The sequence below is a fragment of the Rhopalosiphum padi genome, chromosome 2 (genome assembly GCF_020882245.1).
Source record: "Rhopalosiphum padi isolate XX-2018 chromosome 2, ASM2088224v1, whole genome shotgun sequence".
Classification (NCBI taxonomy): domain Eukaryota; kingdom Metazoa; phylum Arthropoda; class Insecta; order Hemiptera; family Aphididae; genus Rhopalosiphum; species Rhopalosiphum padi.
The window spans coordinates 31,134,521-31,154,019 of record NC_083598.1 but is presented as its reverse complement, the minus strand read 5'-3'; the positions used below and the strand labels follow the sequence as shown (position 1 = coordinate 31,154,019).

The following is a 19,499-nucleotide window of genomic DNA, read 5'->3' as shown; positions in this document are numbered from 1 at the left end:
CCACCTCAGTTGCGTAATACTATAAGAAAAACAAAAAGTCACACCACTTATGGACAAATAGTAAATGCAACATCGAGAAGTTTGTAACAGTGTGGAAAATGGAAATCCATATTTATACATGACTCTGTAGTCTATACAACTTGACATTATGTCTAAATGTCCATATTAAATAGTCAGAATTCTTAGACCTAAATAAAAATTTACTTAAAAGCTATTTGTTTCAATATTAAATAATTTACCTCAAGTTCAACTTAACACACAAACATAATACACAAACGATGTAGAACGTAGGTATATCTTTATATTATAGCTTATTGCCTACATATTTAAATTTCTCCTACAGTGTTTAGAATAAATAATATATATTATTATATTAAGTAGATACACATGTTGTGGCCATTGACGATGGCCGCCAATTGACCGGTCGTCAAATTCTATAAATAAATAATAAGAAAATTATAATGATTTAAATTTGAATAAATCGATGTTCTCTAAATTAAAATAACTGCAGTCTGCAATACAAATGTCGAGTATACAATGTGAAGTTTTAAAATATTTTATTAAATTATAATCATATAATAGGCATATAGCCACATAAGGGAACACGTTTTGTTTATTTAAATAAAATATAATGTTTCTTTATAAGACAAAATTAAATCATAAATTTTTCATCAAAAATCTCTGCCATAACGCAATACTTTTGTACGCTGGGTTTCGTTGTTTCTTTTTAGTATTTATTGTAATACTTTGAATATTAAATAATCGATAGTAGTTTTTGTATAATTGTATGACTAAGATTCTGTGGCAAAAATGTTAACATGATTGTTGTATAAAAAGTGCGAGTTTATTAATAACAAAAGTATAATAAAACGCAAATCTAACCACCTTGAACTAATCGTGCTCGATGATATCGCCTTGCTTGGAATCTTATTTTTCTTCTAATTTAATAACTAAAAAAGCCTGGCCATGACCTCGAAAAGATTAATTTGAACATATAGAAAAGAAAACTAAATAGGTTCAAAAATTAACAACTTATCAACTGTTTATCGCTGTTAGATACTGCTGCAATGGTTATTTTACTATTGTCTTGTTCAATTGGATGTTGTCCATGCACCATTAACTTATTATATACATGATCAAATATAGCCTACCTATATAAAAATAAAAGTACATGTTATATTGGGCAGTGGGCATACATCGAACACATAATTTAACAATTTTCGATACATTTTTTTTTATTTAAAATTTATCTAATAGATATTAAAATTATTAATATTATTAAAATTTATAATGATTTGTTATAATTGTTCAGTCTATAGTCCTACTTAATAATTTTATTTTGTTTACTTATTAATAGGCCTAAGAGTTTTTTTTTTTTAATGACGTCAAAATATATAGTCAAAAAAAACTATAACGCAGCGTTGTGGCTAAGTCATCAAAGTATAAATGTATAATATACCTACTAAATAGTACTAATCTACTACTATGCTAAATTGCTAAATGAATAATTTATAATTATAATTAAATAAGTAGGTACTTATAGTTATAGAGTGGATGTTTAAAGGTGAGATTTGTTTTTTTATCATTAGCATTGGCGTCGCAAGAAAATTTTTATTGTAGAGGGGGGGCCAAACCGGACCACCAAATTTTTTTCTGGTGTTGCATTTATGTATGGCTACTCGATTACCCATTAATAATTTGTTTATAGCATATTTTTAGATAAGTATTTCTAAAAATATTTTGGGTATAATATGTTATATTTCTAAATAAATACCTAATCAAAAAATATACCAACCGTCCTAATATATTATTATCACAAATGTACTACATTAAAACTTCAAATTTCCTCCGTTTTCTTTTATTTGCATATAACAATATATAACTTTCTATTTTTCAATGTATGAGATTTTAGAATGCGTGCAATTAGTATTAACTTTATTGAGTATTTTTATTTCTAAATGTGCGAAAAAAGCATATTCAATTTGAATATAACAGTCAAACTTAAAATAATATAACACAAGTCTAAAAACAGTAAAAACTTTTTAAAGTAATTAATACTATTTTATATATTAATAAATAATAATGATTTACAATTTATTTATTTATTTACCTACATATTTTTAACATAAAATTATAGGGGGGAAATAGAGGGGCACTTTCCCACCCTTGCCCCTCTGTAGCATCGACCCTGATCATTAGGATACCGATTTTAAGACAATATAAACAATTAAAAAGTATTTAGAATAAAAAAAAAAGCATATACTGACGAAATGACGAACAATCTTAAATTTGCTCATCAAGAACACACTCCATCGATAAGTAGGTACATATAAAAGAAATTTCAAACATAACATAACGTTTTCATACGATTTCCTTGATTTTTACTATAAATAATAATGATAAATTAATAAAACGCCAAAAAAAATTGAAAAAAGGCATTTATAGGTAAAAAAAAAAAAGATAAAAAAAAAAGCAAAAATAATATTCACCCATTACCTTATAAATTAATTGAAACACATTTATACATAAAAGTTATTTTTTATCCTTATCAAAACAAAATACATTTAACTTCAAATTTGAACACTATGTAGTAGGTATATATTATCATGTATAGTATATCTCCAACGACTAAATGCAATTTTATGTTCAAATGAGAATATAAAAATAGCAAAATCTAATTTTTAACAAAACAATTGTAATAAGAATTATGATTGCATAATTTATTTGACAGTGTTATGTATACAGTATTTAATGATCTAACCATTTATTAAACTAAATACATTTTATATATTATCAAAAAAACGTGTGTATTAGAGTTATTATTATTAATTATTTCTCATTTTCTTTGGTCTTGAACCTAATGATTTGCAAATGTAATTACATTTCAATATTAGTATTTCAGAAGTAGGTGATTTGAAAAACTTTTAATGTCCCATAAATAAAAATTGTTTGGGCCATCACTGGGACTTAATACAAATACTTGTTATCTGTTCGGTTTGGTTATACAGACAGTGCAATACCTTTGACCTATAGAAAATAAAAGTAATCACTAATAAAATAGTTTTTTTTAAATAGTATTTATTATTCAACCATAATACTTTAGTTATTAACAGTCATTTTCAAAAAAATTTTTATTCCAACGCTCTCCTTACTCCTCAGAATTTAAATATACCATAAACAATTCAATTGGTTAAAAGTAAATTTGGCTTAATAAATACTAGTTTACTACAACAAATAAATGTTAATCATACATCAGAAAGCAATATAAATTTGAATCAACAATTTAAAATTAAGACTTAGAGAGTCTGTTTGTAGAGTTTCCATCCAAGTGTGTGAATTATACTTTCTCAAAATAATATTTAAACAAACTGAATAAATTATATAAAAAAAAAAACATGGTAAATCTTAACTTAAGTCAATAGTTTCAAAATTATTTTGTGATAAAATGTCAATATTATATTTATATTAAATTTAAATGTCCAACAAAACATAAATTATGTTTATCTGAATTCTATAAATGTTAGTAATACTGTAATTAGATTACAAAACAATTTAAATACAATATAATATATTTATTATGTTAAATTCTCAACATTTAAATGTCATATAATATAACTATATATATATATATATATATATATGATAATAATAAATAAATAACTAATTAACTAGGGTATAATAATATTGTTATTTTGTGATTTCCTCGGAGTTTGACTCGACCAGATATATTTAATGTATGTTTATATATTAGGTAAATACAAATCAGGAAAACTCTATACATATACTGGTAACCAATACAATAACATTTCGTAATGAAAGCTTGAATTTAAAAAAAAAAACTATTTGAGTTTAACATAATAACTGCGACGCTTGATTCGATCGCTGACCGTTTCTTCACTACAATTTCCAACTGTCCAGTCCAGTAAGGCCGGAGAACCATGATGATAATAATGATTATTGTCTCCTTTTGGGACCAAACTCTTAGAAGAAGTGGTAGCAGTAGTGGATGATGATGATGATGACGAAGGTGGGTCTTCGTCATTATTAATGCATGAACTGTTAAATTTTGATATCGATCTCTGATCAACAGGCAACGATGTGCTACCCAAAGTTCGAGTTCGATATTCACTCAAGCTTTTCATTGAATATGATTTAGACAAAAGGCTGTTATCAGCGTTGGCTTTGATGCAGTCTTGGCGGGTAGCAGTAGTTGTAGCTGAGGTCATATCTGAACGATCAAAAAGTGCATATGGACTAACACTACGAGGCCCTGAATTTTTTGTACTCTCCTCTTTGGTACCAGATTCTGCTATCATTGTTGTTTGCAGCAACAAGTTATTTTCAGTCGATGGTGCAGTTTCAGTAGAGGCGTTGCAGCTAAACGATCTTGAAAATTGCCTGGAACAAGAGTTAGATGGTTGGCGACGGTATTTCTCCAAAATTTGATCCACACGAGACTGACGTTCCTTGATAGGGTCGGAGTGCATATTATACATAGATGACTGGCTTATTTGTTTTGGAGGTGATGTCATTGGTAGTTTTGTTGCTATAACATTGTCGCGATAGTTTAAGAAATCATTATTAGTCGTTGTTTCCTGAACACGTGGTAGAATGTGTTTGTACACCGGTGGTTTCTGAATATTAGTCGTTTTATCAGCATTTCTAAGCAGTTCTGAAAAACAAACAATTCACAAACTCTAGTTTAGAAACATTGACTAGATCACATTTATATGTACAGTGAAATAATTTTATTTATTAGAAAACCATGTTAGTGTCACTAAGAAAAAAAAGAGAGAGACAGTTGCGTACCTATAAATTTGTGGCATAGGTAATATGTATAGATTTGTTTTTGGTTTAAATTATGGACAGGCAGAAGGAAGTATCGTTATTACTCGTCTTGTACACGTGGCACATGCACCGTCACATTGGCTGCAACAAAATAAAACACACACATGCAATACTCCAGCACAATCGTATAGTTATACTTGTATGTTATGTTGTGTAAATAACATGACTCCCTATTAATGGAAAAACTTTACTGACTAAAGTTTATTTTAATAAAAGATAATTTTTAAAAAATTCAACATTTTTTAAATTGATTATGATTACAGTTATGAGTACAGGTTATAAATGTATACTTTGATAAAGATTTTCTTTACATTATAACTTTTTTTTATTTTTATTAAGGACTACAAAAATATATACAATCTGTAATAATTTATGCATTATGACTTATAATTAATTATTTTACAATCATTGATATAAAATCAAAATTAAATTAAATAAACCAACTAACATAAAAATAATCAGGACTCAGAAATTATATCAAATGGATATTTCTTCAAGTCATAGAAAACCAAAAGTAAGATACTAATTTTGTTTCATACTTTTCTGATGGTGTAGTATATAAAGAAATTGTATTTATACAAAATACATAATTTTTTTTTTGTGTAATTATACATATTTACAGTTTATAGTGCTATTTATGGACAATTTTTATGTAAGGAAATAAACAATATAATTAATAAAGTATACAAATATGCAAATAAAAATATGTTTTTTAATAGTAGGTACATAAACGGTTATTACCGATCACATTAGTCAATTTATTCTATAAATTTCCAATAATTTGATTATTTTTAAAATCATGTTGGACACATATTACTGCAATTATAGGATTTGTCATATTTATGTTCTAGAGCCAGACCAAATACCTCTATAGTTCCTTAATGCCTACCAATCTACAGTTATCTATAATTATAATTAACATTATAATCTATAATTAACAGTTACGTGTATATGTAACATTAAAATCAATATTGTGTAACAACATTCATTAATTTAATTTAAAAAAAATATATTATTTATTAGATGGTATATTATACTACCTAATTTAATTTAGATAATTTCCTATATAAAACTCATAAGAAACTAGTACGGCCGCCCCAATAATATAAAAATATTGAAGACTAGAAATACAATTTTTTTTAAATAAATTAAATATGTTATTTTATATTAAGAATATATTTAATATTTATGAAAAAAGATTAGATTAAAACTTGAAAATTAAATTTTTAATAGGAGTTGTGGAAATATAAATGAAGTGTTAAAGAAATATTTATCATGATTTATCCTTTGACAAAACAAATTACTATAAATATGCTTTATTAAAAATATTTGATTTCAAAGCTTTTAGTGAAATAATTAATTAGGATTAAATTATGGATTTTGTTATTTAAAATGTAATTACTTCATTAGAATGCTAATAGAAAAATAATAACTTACAATTTTAGAAAGTTAATTTACCTAACCTATACTCTATAGACCAATAGTCTATTCTGAAAAATAATTTCCAGTTTCACAAATGACCAAATGACCTCATATGTTGCTCTATCCCTCCCCTCCCTAATTTCAAATTTGGCATGATTGTATATTGATAATTTCCGATCAAACACCATCGCTGCTGTCAACTGTAATTGATTATCAATAATTTGGATAAATGTGCAATTTCAACAAGTTTTCATTTGTCAGTACACCCATTCTTATTCTGAGTTAAGTATACAAATATTTTATCATAAACCAATGTATACTTAAAGTGTTATAAACTTGAGTGTGACAGTAGTCATAATAAATTTAAAAAATAGAAATTTTAAATACATATTGTAATTAACTTTAATTATTATTTATTGTATTTAAAAAATATAGTTTAGAATATTGTAAAGATATGAAATATATATAATTATTTTACCTAGTAAATTGATTTAAATATTATTTATGTATACACATTGTAGTATTGTAGTGAATATCAATATAAAATTAAGTTAATATAAATGTTTTCAATATTTGTTCATACTTAATACCCGAATATCACCTATTTTGAAAGTACTAAAACCATTTTTATTAATGTTTACTTCTTTAAATAAAAACAATATTATAGAAGTAGTAAGATGTGAAAGTGTTTTTATTTGTGTAGTGTGTATTGAATAAAGCATTGATTATCATGTTTCTTGATCAGATACAAATGTTATGTAAGAAGGCCTACACACCACTAATGTTCTATGCTACTGTCACAAAAACACAAATTAATATTTTAGCTAAAAGTATTGCCAATAGATTATATTTTTCTTTATTACAAATAAATATTAAAACCAAATTTTTGAAGCCCATAGTTTAAAAGATATAAGTTTACCTGTAGTAGAAGAGTTAGAAGGACGATCTTGAGTGGTAGAAACAAAACTTCTTCTCCATGGAGCACTGTCAGACCGATTAAATGATCGAGTTTCAGTTAAACGACGACTATAAATACATTTAACAAATATGAAATTAAATTAAAATATAAGTTTTTAAGAAAACATACATTGGTGTTTGGTGATCAAATATAGAACGATGGTGATTGAAAAATGATCTTGGGAAGTCAGATGTTCTTCCTTCATCACTGCTCAATCTATTTGTTAAGTCACGTACCTAAGTATATGATGTTCAGATGTATAAATTAATTTAAATTTTATAAATTTTAAAAAAAGTTGTTTACTCTGGATAATAATGTAGAGAATAAATTCTCAGCAGTTAAAATTTCAAAACTGTCGTCTTCTTCGTCTGAACTTATACTTTCAGTCGATTGTAAATTTCTTATAGATGGTCTTTGTCTGCGTGTGCTACGCAGTGTGAAACATCTAGGGTGACCACTAACAGTACCATTATCATCATCACCCTTATCACTATTTGAACTAAAACAAATAATTAATTATATACAATTTGAATTGTATGTTTTTTAAAAGATTTATAACTTACTTTGTTCTAGAAAGCGCACTATTACTAGGCGTAACAAAACCTCCACCTTCAACCGCAATGGGTATGATAACTTCACGGGGAGATTTTCTTATTGGCTCTCCTAAGCTTGTAATACTGCTATTACTATCTGTGTCTACAGTGCTTTGTCGTGACAAGTTACTGCTACTAGTCTTGGGACTTGTAACAGATGAAACTCTTTGAACTGGTTTTGATTTTGGTTTATCTTCTACTTCAAACCGTATAGGTATGATGTGTTCACGAAGTTGACTGTTTTGTCTCAAAACCGGTCTGAAATAAATTTAAAAATAATAAAAATTAAGACTATTTTTTTAAATTTGATATTGTGAGTCCATCAAAAAAAAATAACAGTTTAAAAGTAGAACAGAATATTCAATTGAATAAGTTATTTCTTATATTGAAAAATACAAAAATAATAAGAAATGCACGTTCCAATTTTTTTTTTTTTTTAATTTTATGAATTTCTGATCTTAATAATTAATTATACATACATACATATATATATATATAAATTCTACCTTGGTGGTAATGGTGCTGCTGCAGTTGGAATAGCTCCAGCAACTGGAAAAGATACTTCAGTGATACGTCTAGTTGGTTTAGGCACTTGAACAAAATGCTTAACTTCGGTTTTGTAATTTGCATCTATTGGATCATTATCTTGAAGTTTAGAATTATTAATAACGCTACTAATTGGTAACCTAAAATTAAATAAATATTTAAATTCACATATAGTATTTTAAAATAAGTGAGATTTAGTTATTTTTACTCAGGCTTAGCTAATTTTATCTCAGCTCTTGAAGTTTTCCTCTTTGGTTCAATAACTTTACTTGTATTGCTGTCAGAAATAGAATCTCCAATTATCTAAACAAAACCATTAAAAATATAGAAACTACATTTTCAATTAATAATTAGTATGTGCTAATTAAAATTTTTTTTAAATTATTTAATTTTTGAAATATAAGCCAAAACTTTTAATTTATTAAGTAAATAAGAATAATGATTGTTTTTACTTTTTTAGATAATACTTCAAAAATTTTTTTTAATTTAATGAATATATTTACCCTGATAGCATTTAAGCTTTTTCTTAAATCATCAGGAAGATTTTTAAAATCATTTTTATTTGACTGTGCTCCTCCACAAATTGGTTCATTATTTAATGCTGACTCAGCTAATTTATTTAAACAAACTGTAGACTCTAAACTGAATTGTGGTTCTTTTGTTGATTCTCGAGTTGTAGACCCATCAGACTCTATACTCTTTTTGGAACTATTTGATGAGCCACTTCCAAGAGAACTTCTCCTCTTTTGATCAAAATTATTTTTTGCCATGGATTCAATTTGATCTAATTTTTCTACGGCTTCTAAAACTCTACTAGATCGTCGTCGAGCTCGTTCAACAGGCTTTACTACATCAGATTCACTATTTGTTGTAGATTGTATTGGAGACTGTGGTAAATCACTCTTTGAATTACTTTTAATAGATTTAGATGATTCTTTTGAAGTTGGAGTTTCGAGATCATTTTCACCTGTATCAGACTGACTAGATTTTTTAGAGCGACTCATGGAACGATCTCTTTTTTTAAGCTTTTTAGGTTTTTTCTCCACTAAACAGATAATTGATTGTTTTAAATATATTGAAATATTTAAAAATAATTATATATATACAGTAAAATCCCGTTACAACAAATTCCAGGGGACCAAATTTTTTTTTTGTTATAACAGAAATTTGAATAAGCTCTATATAAGCCCTGCTTTTTGGCAGGGGACTTCTATGACTTTTGTTATAACAGGATTTTTTTGTTGTATTGGTATTCATTGTAACGGGAATTTACTGTATATGATTTATTGATAATACTTACCAGGTAACTCGGGTATTACAACAGCAGCACGTGATGGAGATATACTTCCTAAACTTTGAGACCTTACAGGCCCAGTCTCTGACCGTACATCATTTTCAACATTACTTTGAAGTGGTATACCTAAATTATTATTGGTTTCTTTGGGGGTAGGTGCTAAAGAAAGTAACAAGTCTAATCTAACTGGAGTTGAAGAAGCCATTTCTTCTGCTATGTGTAAACATTGATTTCCATCAGAAAAACCTTCATTTAACCACTGGTGTGAACATATTTTATGGATATTAGCACGTGCATTAGGATTTACTGTCATCATACTACCGATTAAAGGAGAAGCTCCTGAAAAATAGTAGTATTATCACAATTGTAATTAAAAATATAAATACATTAAAAATACTCAAAAATATTTAATCACTTGATGGTTTTTTTGGTTCATAGTATTCGCCCTGAGAAATCTGTCTGACCAGGCGTTTGAAATTTGATCCATCAAATGGCATTGTGCCATACACTAAAGTGTATAATAAAACACCAAGAGACCTTAAATGAAATTATTTTATAAATTTTGATGTTATAGTTGTTATAGTTAGTTTTTTTCTTTAGCAGCATACCAGCAATCTACTTCAGGCCCATGGTATGGAGTACCAGTAACAATTTCGGGAGATGCATACAATGGACTACCACAATATGTTGACAAAAGTGCTTTGTGATTAAAAACATTTGACAAACCAAAATCGGCAATCTAGCAGTTCAAAAAGAAAAACAAATTTTAAAATATCAGCACTAAAAAAATGTATAAATTAGAAAAGTAAAGTTATAGAACTCTCATATTAACTGATTACATGCTATTTATAATTTAATACTTATAAGTTATAACCAAATATCTATTTATTTTTTAAGCAACACACCTTTGCATTTCCTTGTTCGTCCAACAATATGTTTTCCAATTTGAGATCACGATGACAAATATTATGCTAATATATTAAAATATATTATTATTATTATCAAAACTAAACACGAGTATTATTTAATTTTAAATTTAAATGTTAACCTTATGACAATAAAAAATAGCAATAGCCACTTGTCTAAATATTCTTCTAGCTTCTTCCTCAGTAAGAACTTTCTTCTCACTGAGGTAATCATAAAGTTCACCTCCAGCCGCATATTCCATTACCAACACAATTTTTTCCCGATTTTCAAATACTAAAAAAATTAATAAAAATTAAAAATAAACAATAGATAAAATTAGAGAACAAAGACATATTTAAAAATCAATTAAATTAGTTATATAAAAGGATATTATCTAGATTATTTTAAGTAAAAATTTACTAAAAAATGTTTATCCTTGATCTTATGATTAATACAACTATTGTTTTAAATATAGTCACATAGATTACTATTCAATAAAAAAATTATATTTAAATGATATGTCTAAATTCCAATAAATTATTAATGACTGACTTTCAAGCCATATAATATGATTGTTAGCTATCACTGATTTAAAACTTAAATATCATATATTTGTATAAATTAACTACCTTCATATATATGAATAATATTAGGATGTCTTACAGAAGACATAATTTGTATTTCTCGCCTTATTCGTATTAAATCTGCTTCAGTCTCAATTTTTCGCTTCCTAATTGTTTTGATAGCAACCTGTATACAAACAAATAACAAATTAAATTTAAAATTATACATAAAATAGTGCTCAATATTAAATATTTATTATTTATTTCCAACACAATATAATTTAACATTAAATGATAATAGGTACATTTTCACCAACAAAAAATACTTAGTTTTGAAACACTATAAGCATAATAAAACTAATATGTCTATGCTATATGCTTTTAGTGAAAATTTAAGAATTATTCTAATTTCAATTTGTTTACAATATATTATCTTATTATTTAAAGGATAGTGTTCAACAAAAATTTACTAATCTAAATGGAAAAGTTAAGAAATTTACAATATGGTATCATTACTTTATATTAACAAATTATAAACAAACTGTACTTATTCAAATTGTAAAAATATTAAAATATTCTAAAATAATTAATATTAAATTTTTATATTTTATAAATTTGTAAAATTTAAATTGAATCAATATAAAAGCTAATATAGTCATAGGCATATAGTCAAATCAGGCATTTTACTAAATGCCTAGGCATATGTCAAAGAATTTAATTTTTATGCAATTTTACTATCCACCTAAACATTAAGTTAAATGACTATTTCAGGTAAGGCAAATAATAAAAATGAAACATTTTGTATTATTTTAAAAATTTAATTATATTTTCTATTAATTATTTATTGCTATTTTATATATATATAAAAACTATGTATTATTTATTAATATGTAAAACACATAGGTATATGAGATATTATGTTTAATTATGTGCCCATCGGTACTATTATTTTAAAACTTAAATTATAAATATATATTAATATAAATAATTACTGATTAGATGTGATAGTACAAGTATAAAAAATGAATTAAAAGGTTGTATTATAATTACAAATTGTTGTTAATTTTTAGTTATTACTTGTTGTTACATATTGTTATTTGGTGGCATTTTCTGGAACATTTAACATTTTTTTTAAACATAAACACCGATTAGTTTGACATTGCCGTTTTCCTATATAGTACTCGCTATTCGTACTGTAGACAATAGCCTATAGGGTATATAATATACTCGTATTATCGTTTACATCTATCACATCTAATTCGTAATTACTTATATTTATTTATTATTTAAATTTTAAAACAATAGCACCAATGGACACAAAATTCAACATATTTCATATGCCTACGTGTTTTACATATGAATAAATAATACATAGTTTTTTTATATATATAAAATAGCAATAAATAATTAATAGAAAATATAATTAAATTTTTAAAATAATACAAAATGTTTAAATGTTTTTTTTTTTGTAGTTATTTAGTTCAATGTCTAGGCGGAAATAGCATAAAAATTAAATTCTTTGTCTATATGCCTATGACATATATAAATATGAAATAACTAAACAAAGTAAATAACACATAAAAGTTATTGTAATTGTATGTTACAGTGATGGATGACAGATCTTTCACAATTTTTTTCAAAATTATAATTAAAATTAATCTGAATTTATATTTAATATTCAATTAATGTGATGTAAATTTTCCAAAAAATTTAGGGTATAGAATCATATATTTTACTACATAAAAATATCAAAACCATATGTCTATGTATGTATTTTTTTATAAATAATAAACTTACAGCCTAAATAATAATACTTTTATAATAAATATAAACATGTTGAAATGAAAATGTAATTGAACCATGGTGACCTATTGGTATATATCAGAAATAGAGGTTTTAAAGGGTATATATTATATAATATACATAATAAAATACTTGGCTGTTAAATTATTAATGATACTCTTCTTTTAACACAATAAAAAAAGGTAATTAAATTTACTAATTTATGGCTTACCAGCTGTTCAGTTTCTTTACAAATACCTAATTGAACTTTTCCACAAGATCCTTCTCCTAGTTTTTTCAGTATATCAAATCTATAAATAGAAACAAATTATTCAATAAAATTTACTGCTTTAAATATATATCAATAAATGTAGATAATATTTTTGTTTCTTTACTTTTGTTTTAATTTTTGTTTTCTATTATGCAGATGTATACCACCACCATTTTTTTCTATACCACGCATAATATTATCACACATAGTCCCGTTTTCTGGAACAACCATCTTGTTAAAGACCTAAAAAATATATAACAATTAAATATAAATAAATATATATTCAATAAATATAAGCACAAATCATAAAAGTACCTATATAAAACTGTAAAAACAGTAGTATAAAATTTGTAATTTTGAATAATAAAAAATGTTTCAATTTTAACATTAATTTTTATCAATATAAAAAATAATAAATGTTATTATCTTGATAACTAATTACAAAAAATATTTGAAAAAACTAAAACATATATCTACATTTATATCTACATTTTTTAATCTAAAATACAAATATTGTAGATACATAACTATAATTCTAAAATGTATAAATTGGTTTTGCACAAATCATAAAAACAGATAGTGTACAAAAGTTAAACTGGCCCCCAGCCAATCAATAACAAATTTAAATTATGTGGTTATTTGATTGTACAAATAACTACAAATTATCATTTTTTCAATATGCCTCTAATCAATATATGCATATAATCATAAAAATAATAAATATTTATTAATTTGTATAAGTATTGAGTTTAAATTTGACATTTTTTTAAAATAAAAAAACAAAAATATATATAGCAACTGGCAATATATTTAATAAGATTAGACCTTAGTCACATGTCATGATTGCTTCCTATATTTCTTATAAAAATAAACTATAACTAGAAATTCATTTAAGATTTTCAGAATAATATTTAAAATAATAATTAATAATGTGTCTAATACAACTATGCAAGTGCCAAGTATCATTTAACTAATATATGTTCTGTACTTGATATATTATGACCCCAACAAAACCATACACAGTAATAATAACTTATGTCAACGGTTGCTACAGTGATTATTTTTCGAACAGGGAAATAACAATCCTAAAAAGTTTTAGATATGTTATTTTTGTGAGCTTAAATTTTACTACTAGCATGTTTTAAAGCAATTTAATAAAAATCAAACTCTTCCACTCTCCATGAAATCAACTATTAAATTATTGAAAACTAAAAGGGCAATTATCAGAAATAGTTTTTTAATACGTAATTATTAATTATAGATAAGAAGGTAATTTATACAAAAATAAACAAAGGTAACTCTCGATAACTTGAACCCTGATAGCATAACATTTTCAATATTTAAAACAGAATAATTACCTATCAAACTGTCATAATGTGTTTATATAAATTTGAAACACTCAATACTTCATTTTTTTTCAATCTCAATGAATGAAATAAAGAAGTCTATCATATTTTAATTGTTATATAAAAATTAAAGATACATTTAATTTTTAAATATTCACATAAAAATCATTAATAATTTTATCAACAAATTTATTTCAATTTCCAATTGCTAAATCTAAAGTTAATAAAACATTTTAATATATTAAACCACTTGAATCTGATAAATTATTTAAGTATTTAAACAAAGAATAAAAATATACTTCACCATTTAGTAAGATAATATTAAACTGATTGTACAAAAAACAATATTAAACCAAATAAATAATAAATATCATATCATGTGTAACAAGTAATTAGTTTAAAGTATGTTTAAATATAATATTTAAAATACAAACTATTAATTTTGAAAAGAATAAAATTGTCCAAAATATTGTTTAAAGTATAAATATTAAGATAAATAACTATTTTATTCTAATATCTTCTTGATTAAGTTATTATAGCATTAATCAGTTAAATTAACTTTAATTGTCTAACACTATAGATTTTAATACTTAAAAATAAGTGTATTTATGAAGCTTAAGCTGTTATACCTACATTTTGATGTTCACAATATTTTAAAATATTTAGGTCATGCATATTTCATAAGTAATACATAATAATTTAAATTATTTCTTATAAGTAATCAAATTACCAAATAATCTATAGGTTATATTCCCAGTAAATTATTAATGTATTAAAATAATCAGGGCCAAATTGGGCCAGCAAGCTACTGAGAAAATCTTGATGGGCTGCTCAAAATATGAGCCAGATATGAAATTTGGTAAAGTTTTATTTCGTTATGATAATAATAAATTAGTACAAACATTAATCAAAATATAATTGATTTGAATTAAATTAATACCTTGACCTAACTAGTAGCTATAGTTGTTATCAAATGTAAGAAATACTAAAACTCAGTAGGCCGATACCTTGCCCATCCAGCGCTGAGTATAATCAATAATAAGTCATCAATACTTTAAAAATGTTATAATATCTAAGTAAATCTCAAAAGTTATGAAAAAAATTCAAATCAATCGAAATTGTTTACTTATCAGTTATTATTCTAATAGGTACGTACTAGATAATGAAATTTAGCATAAAATATTTTCATTTTATTGAGATTAACAAATTATAGACTAACATCTTGGCTAACCTGAGTGTTGGCAATTTCATAACTTTTTTATAACATGACTGGTTAAATGACTTGCTAATGACTATTTTAACCATTAGCCTGACATGAACAAGTGTGCCATAATCTATTGAATTTTGGCAAAAATAGTAATTAAAAATACTGAAATAGCAAAGTGGTACACTAATATACACAATATTGATATCTGACTGTAGTAAATGTATTCAAAAAATCTAATATTAGATAAAATAAAATAATATAATATGTATGTATATATTCATCTTACTTGTTGAGGTATGTTCACAAGTATCGTGTTTCGTTGTTGATATTCTGTTTAGAGTATTTCAATTGCAAATCCTCGCGAAACCATTTGCACATTTGCGTTCAATAGCATTTATACCTAATGAATGATATTAAATTATTTTTTCGTTTTTGTCAACTACTTTTGCACAACAATCAACAACAGACGTGTGACTGTGATCACGCAGCAAATAGACATGTATTAAGTAAATGAAAAAAGTTAGATAACATTTTTGAAAAATAAAATCAAACTAAATCTGTGAAAAAAAATCAAAAATGCGAAAACCCCGACTGACGGTATTACTACTGTTATGAATTAATCGAAATATACGCAGGAAAACGAAATAAAAATCTTTGCGTGTGGAAAAAGAATTAGGATAGAAGCGTTTGCGGCGGGCGGATGGCAGCTATTTTTAGCATTTCAAGATACATTCTCGCACACGCGTTACCCCACTCCACCGGTGACCACGGCGATTGGCAGCGACCACGACGTCGGACTATATATATTTGTGATATTATTTTATTTTCCTCTTCCCGTTTGCAGCGTCGGCCTGGAATTCTGCAACGATGCCGGCGAATTACGTCCCGTCGGCGGTAACGGCAACGGGCGCACGCGATCTGCCATCACGAATCACGATCGTGTAGTACGGTGCCTAGCAGTGTCGGCGCGACGATCGAAATGCGACATGTCTCGGGAGAATTGCAATGTGAAATGGATATTAAAACGGAACGGAAAGAGTGAGAGAGACACCGACGTTCTAGGTTTTTTAATTTTTTTACGATTTCCTATTTTACGAGTCATAAACGGGTCGATAGCATAATGTTCAGCGCACTATATAGCGATTAGCGGTCGCTTTGCAATATTCTTTTATTGTTGTTGATGTCTTTAATCTTTATGGTTTATCGCTTTTCAAGTTCGCAAAAATACATTTTATTTTCTTATCACACTACCCAGTACGTACCTTCACAACCGTATCACGTTCCACCGGTTGACGACCGTATCGTGTTGTCGTCGCGGGTGATAACAGATTGCTTGCGGCGGGTCACCAGCAGCTGATCGGCCCGCGAAAAACCCCAATTTTTGTGCCGCAATGCCGCGCCGGGAAATATTACGAATGATAAATGATCTGGAATCTGGATTGATCTGTTGGAAAGAGGACTGCAGTAATTGTCAGCTTTCTTTTAATTTTTTGTTTTTTGGTTATTCTCACGTCTTCAATGGTAACGCGATCGAAACGCCGCGTTTTAAACTAACGAAAACGAATGAATGGCGACGAATGTGTGTTAATAATATTTTCGTCGCGAACTCTGGTCGGCCCCTCGCACGGCGGCGGTTAAACGACGAGACGCGAAGAGATGCAGCTTTTCGAACGTTGTAAACATCATCGTTATGTGGTTTTATTTTATTTTTATGATAATAATAATAATAAAAGAAGAAAATATTGTCGCCCTCGCCACTGAAATACTATACAACCCACACATCCAAGTCTCGTACACATGTGCGTGCATGGGCGTTATGGATAAATAACATAACAATATGAAAGTATAGAATAATATTGTTAGGTATAATGATGGGTGCACGATATTGTGTTACGATTAGTGGCTGTATGATCCTTAATTTATTAATTTTATATTTTATTTCGTCATTTTTAATATTGTATTAAACGCAGTTTCTTAAATTAACCATCACCTATATAAATATTTATTTTGTAGTTTAAAATGTTCAACATATATTTTTTTTATCTATAAAAAACTATAACCAATATTTTCAATTATTACTCAAGCTGGTAAAATTTTTATTGTCTACTGTCTACCTACATATTAGTAGCCAGTAGGTACTAGGTAGGTATATTACATTATACATATATGACTAAATGACAAAAAATGAAAATAATAATGTACTTACAATTTACATCGAATATAAACGAACATTTAATTCTCCCAATATTCGTTATTGTTTAAATAAACTGCAGTTAAATCAAAATCAAATATGTAGTATTTTAATTGTCAACACTTTTTAAATCTATAAATTATCCTAGCCCCTAGGTATAGCAGTATGAATACATGTAATAAATATAAATACGTATATTATACCTAGATATTATATAGTACTGATTTAATTGTTTGTAAATTCAAATGTAAATGCAACTTTTTTATTAAATCATGTAATAGATTCACAAAATAAAATAATGTTGTATAAAATAATTTATTTACTGCGACAAAGAAAAGCATGATGGTGAGTAGGTACATTCAATATGGCTTTATAAACACACACATATATGTATAACATACTTTTTTAACGCAAGGTTTGACAATAATGTTTACTTTATGATAAAGAACCATTCAACCCGGGTTATATACTGCACAAGCAATAAGCATGATAATAATGCTTAGGTTACAATATAATAAATATTATGTGGGTTGGTTGTTGGTACCTATATCTATGTATGACTATACTCTATATGTAATAATGTAATATAATTTATTGAAACTGGACAATATAAAAACTTATATCAGTAGTGGATAATACACAGAAATTCGAAACTTCCAATAGGGGTGGGGAATGTGGAGTTATATTACTTATATTCATATATATTACGTATTTATGTTTTATAATAAGTAATAACATTTTCACTTTTTTATCTATGATAAAAATAATACAACGAGGGTTTGAACACAACGTCACAATCCCTCTCCTTGTGTGTATGCCTTACTAAGATGTATTGACGTATACTAATATTATTAACTAGGTATCTAATTTAATTTATTTTCATTTTTTATAGGTATATGAGTGCAGCCATATAGCATAAACAGTTTATTTATTTATTATTTAAAATATCTTGTTTACAATTTTACTGATAATATTATATTCTGTTGGCATAATTAGGTGAGTATTCTATAAAACTGTACTCTATGCAGTAGACTTATATATTATAAGACTAGTGATACAACAAAAATCAAATTAAAAAAATACATATATAGAACTTATTTGTATAAAAAGTTAAATAAAACATCTCTTACTTTTAACATATCAATTACCACAAAAATAGAAAAATCGGCTATTTTTATTTAACGGTACCTACTACATACCTTTATACACATTGCACGCATAAACATTATATTATAATATATAGTATGGATATCGTCATACTAATATAGGCAAGTATATACCACATATTTCAACTTTAATATTATACTATATTTCAACAATATAGGGCATAGGCTGTACTTATTATACGAGTACCTATATGTAAAACTTATACAGTACAAGTGTACTTATTATATGTAGGTACTAATATGTTTTTAATATTGCTCGGTAACTAATACTAAAACTTAAAAGAATATCAATGTCGAATGCATTACCTACTTGGCAATATGAACGCAAAAATAAGGTTGTCTGCGTATTTTACGTGTAATCGCAAGAAGATGATGTTCCCACACACAATAATCTGAGGTCTATGGA

The 19,499-nt window shown here is 26.2% G+C and overlaps 1 protein-coding gene across 6 annotated transcripts; it reads right to left on the bottom strand.

Annotated features, from left to right (window-relative positions):
- Window positions 1-3,058: 3,058 nt before the first annotated feature.
- On the bottom strand, window positions 3,059-17,399 carry LOC132919770 (serine/threonine-protein kinase MARK1-like). Of its 6 annotated transcripts, XM_060981599.1 has the most exons (19): window positions 17,248-17,399; window positions 16,999-17,180; window positions 16,023-16,136; window positions 13,308-13,426; window positions 13,145-13,223; window positions 11,197-11,317; window positions 10,710-10,861; window positions 10,567-10,632; window positions 10,270-10,400; window positions 10,077-10,198; window positions 9,668-10,000; window positions 8,871-9,412; window positions 8,576-8,670; window positions 8,328-8,507; window positions 7,792-8,079; window positions 7,532-7,727; window positions 7,358-7,464; window positions 7,190-7,296; window positions 3,059-4,672 (listed from the first exon to the last, which is right to left on the bottom strand). In XM_060981599.1, the coding sequence occupies exons 4-19, from the start codon at window positions 13,412-13,414 to the stop codon at window positions 3,840-3,842; spliced, it is 3,459 nt and encodes a 1,152-aa protein (XP_060837582.1). In that variant the 5' UTR covers window positions 13,415-13,426; window positions 16,023-16,136; window positions 16,999-17,180; window positions 17,248-17,399; the 3' UTR covers window positions 3,059-3,839. The 6 variants fall into 6 exon arrangements, 5 of the variants coding, with proteins under 5 accessions (XP_060837582.1, XP_060837580.1, XP_060837581.1 ...); XM_060981597.1 differs by having other exon boundaries at window positions 16,999-17,398; XM_060981598.1 differs by lacking the exons at window positions 16,999-17,180; window positions 17,248-17,399 and adding an exon at window positions 16,486-16,974.
- Between the last annotated feature and the right edge of the window lie 2,100 nt (window positions 17,400-19,499).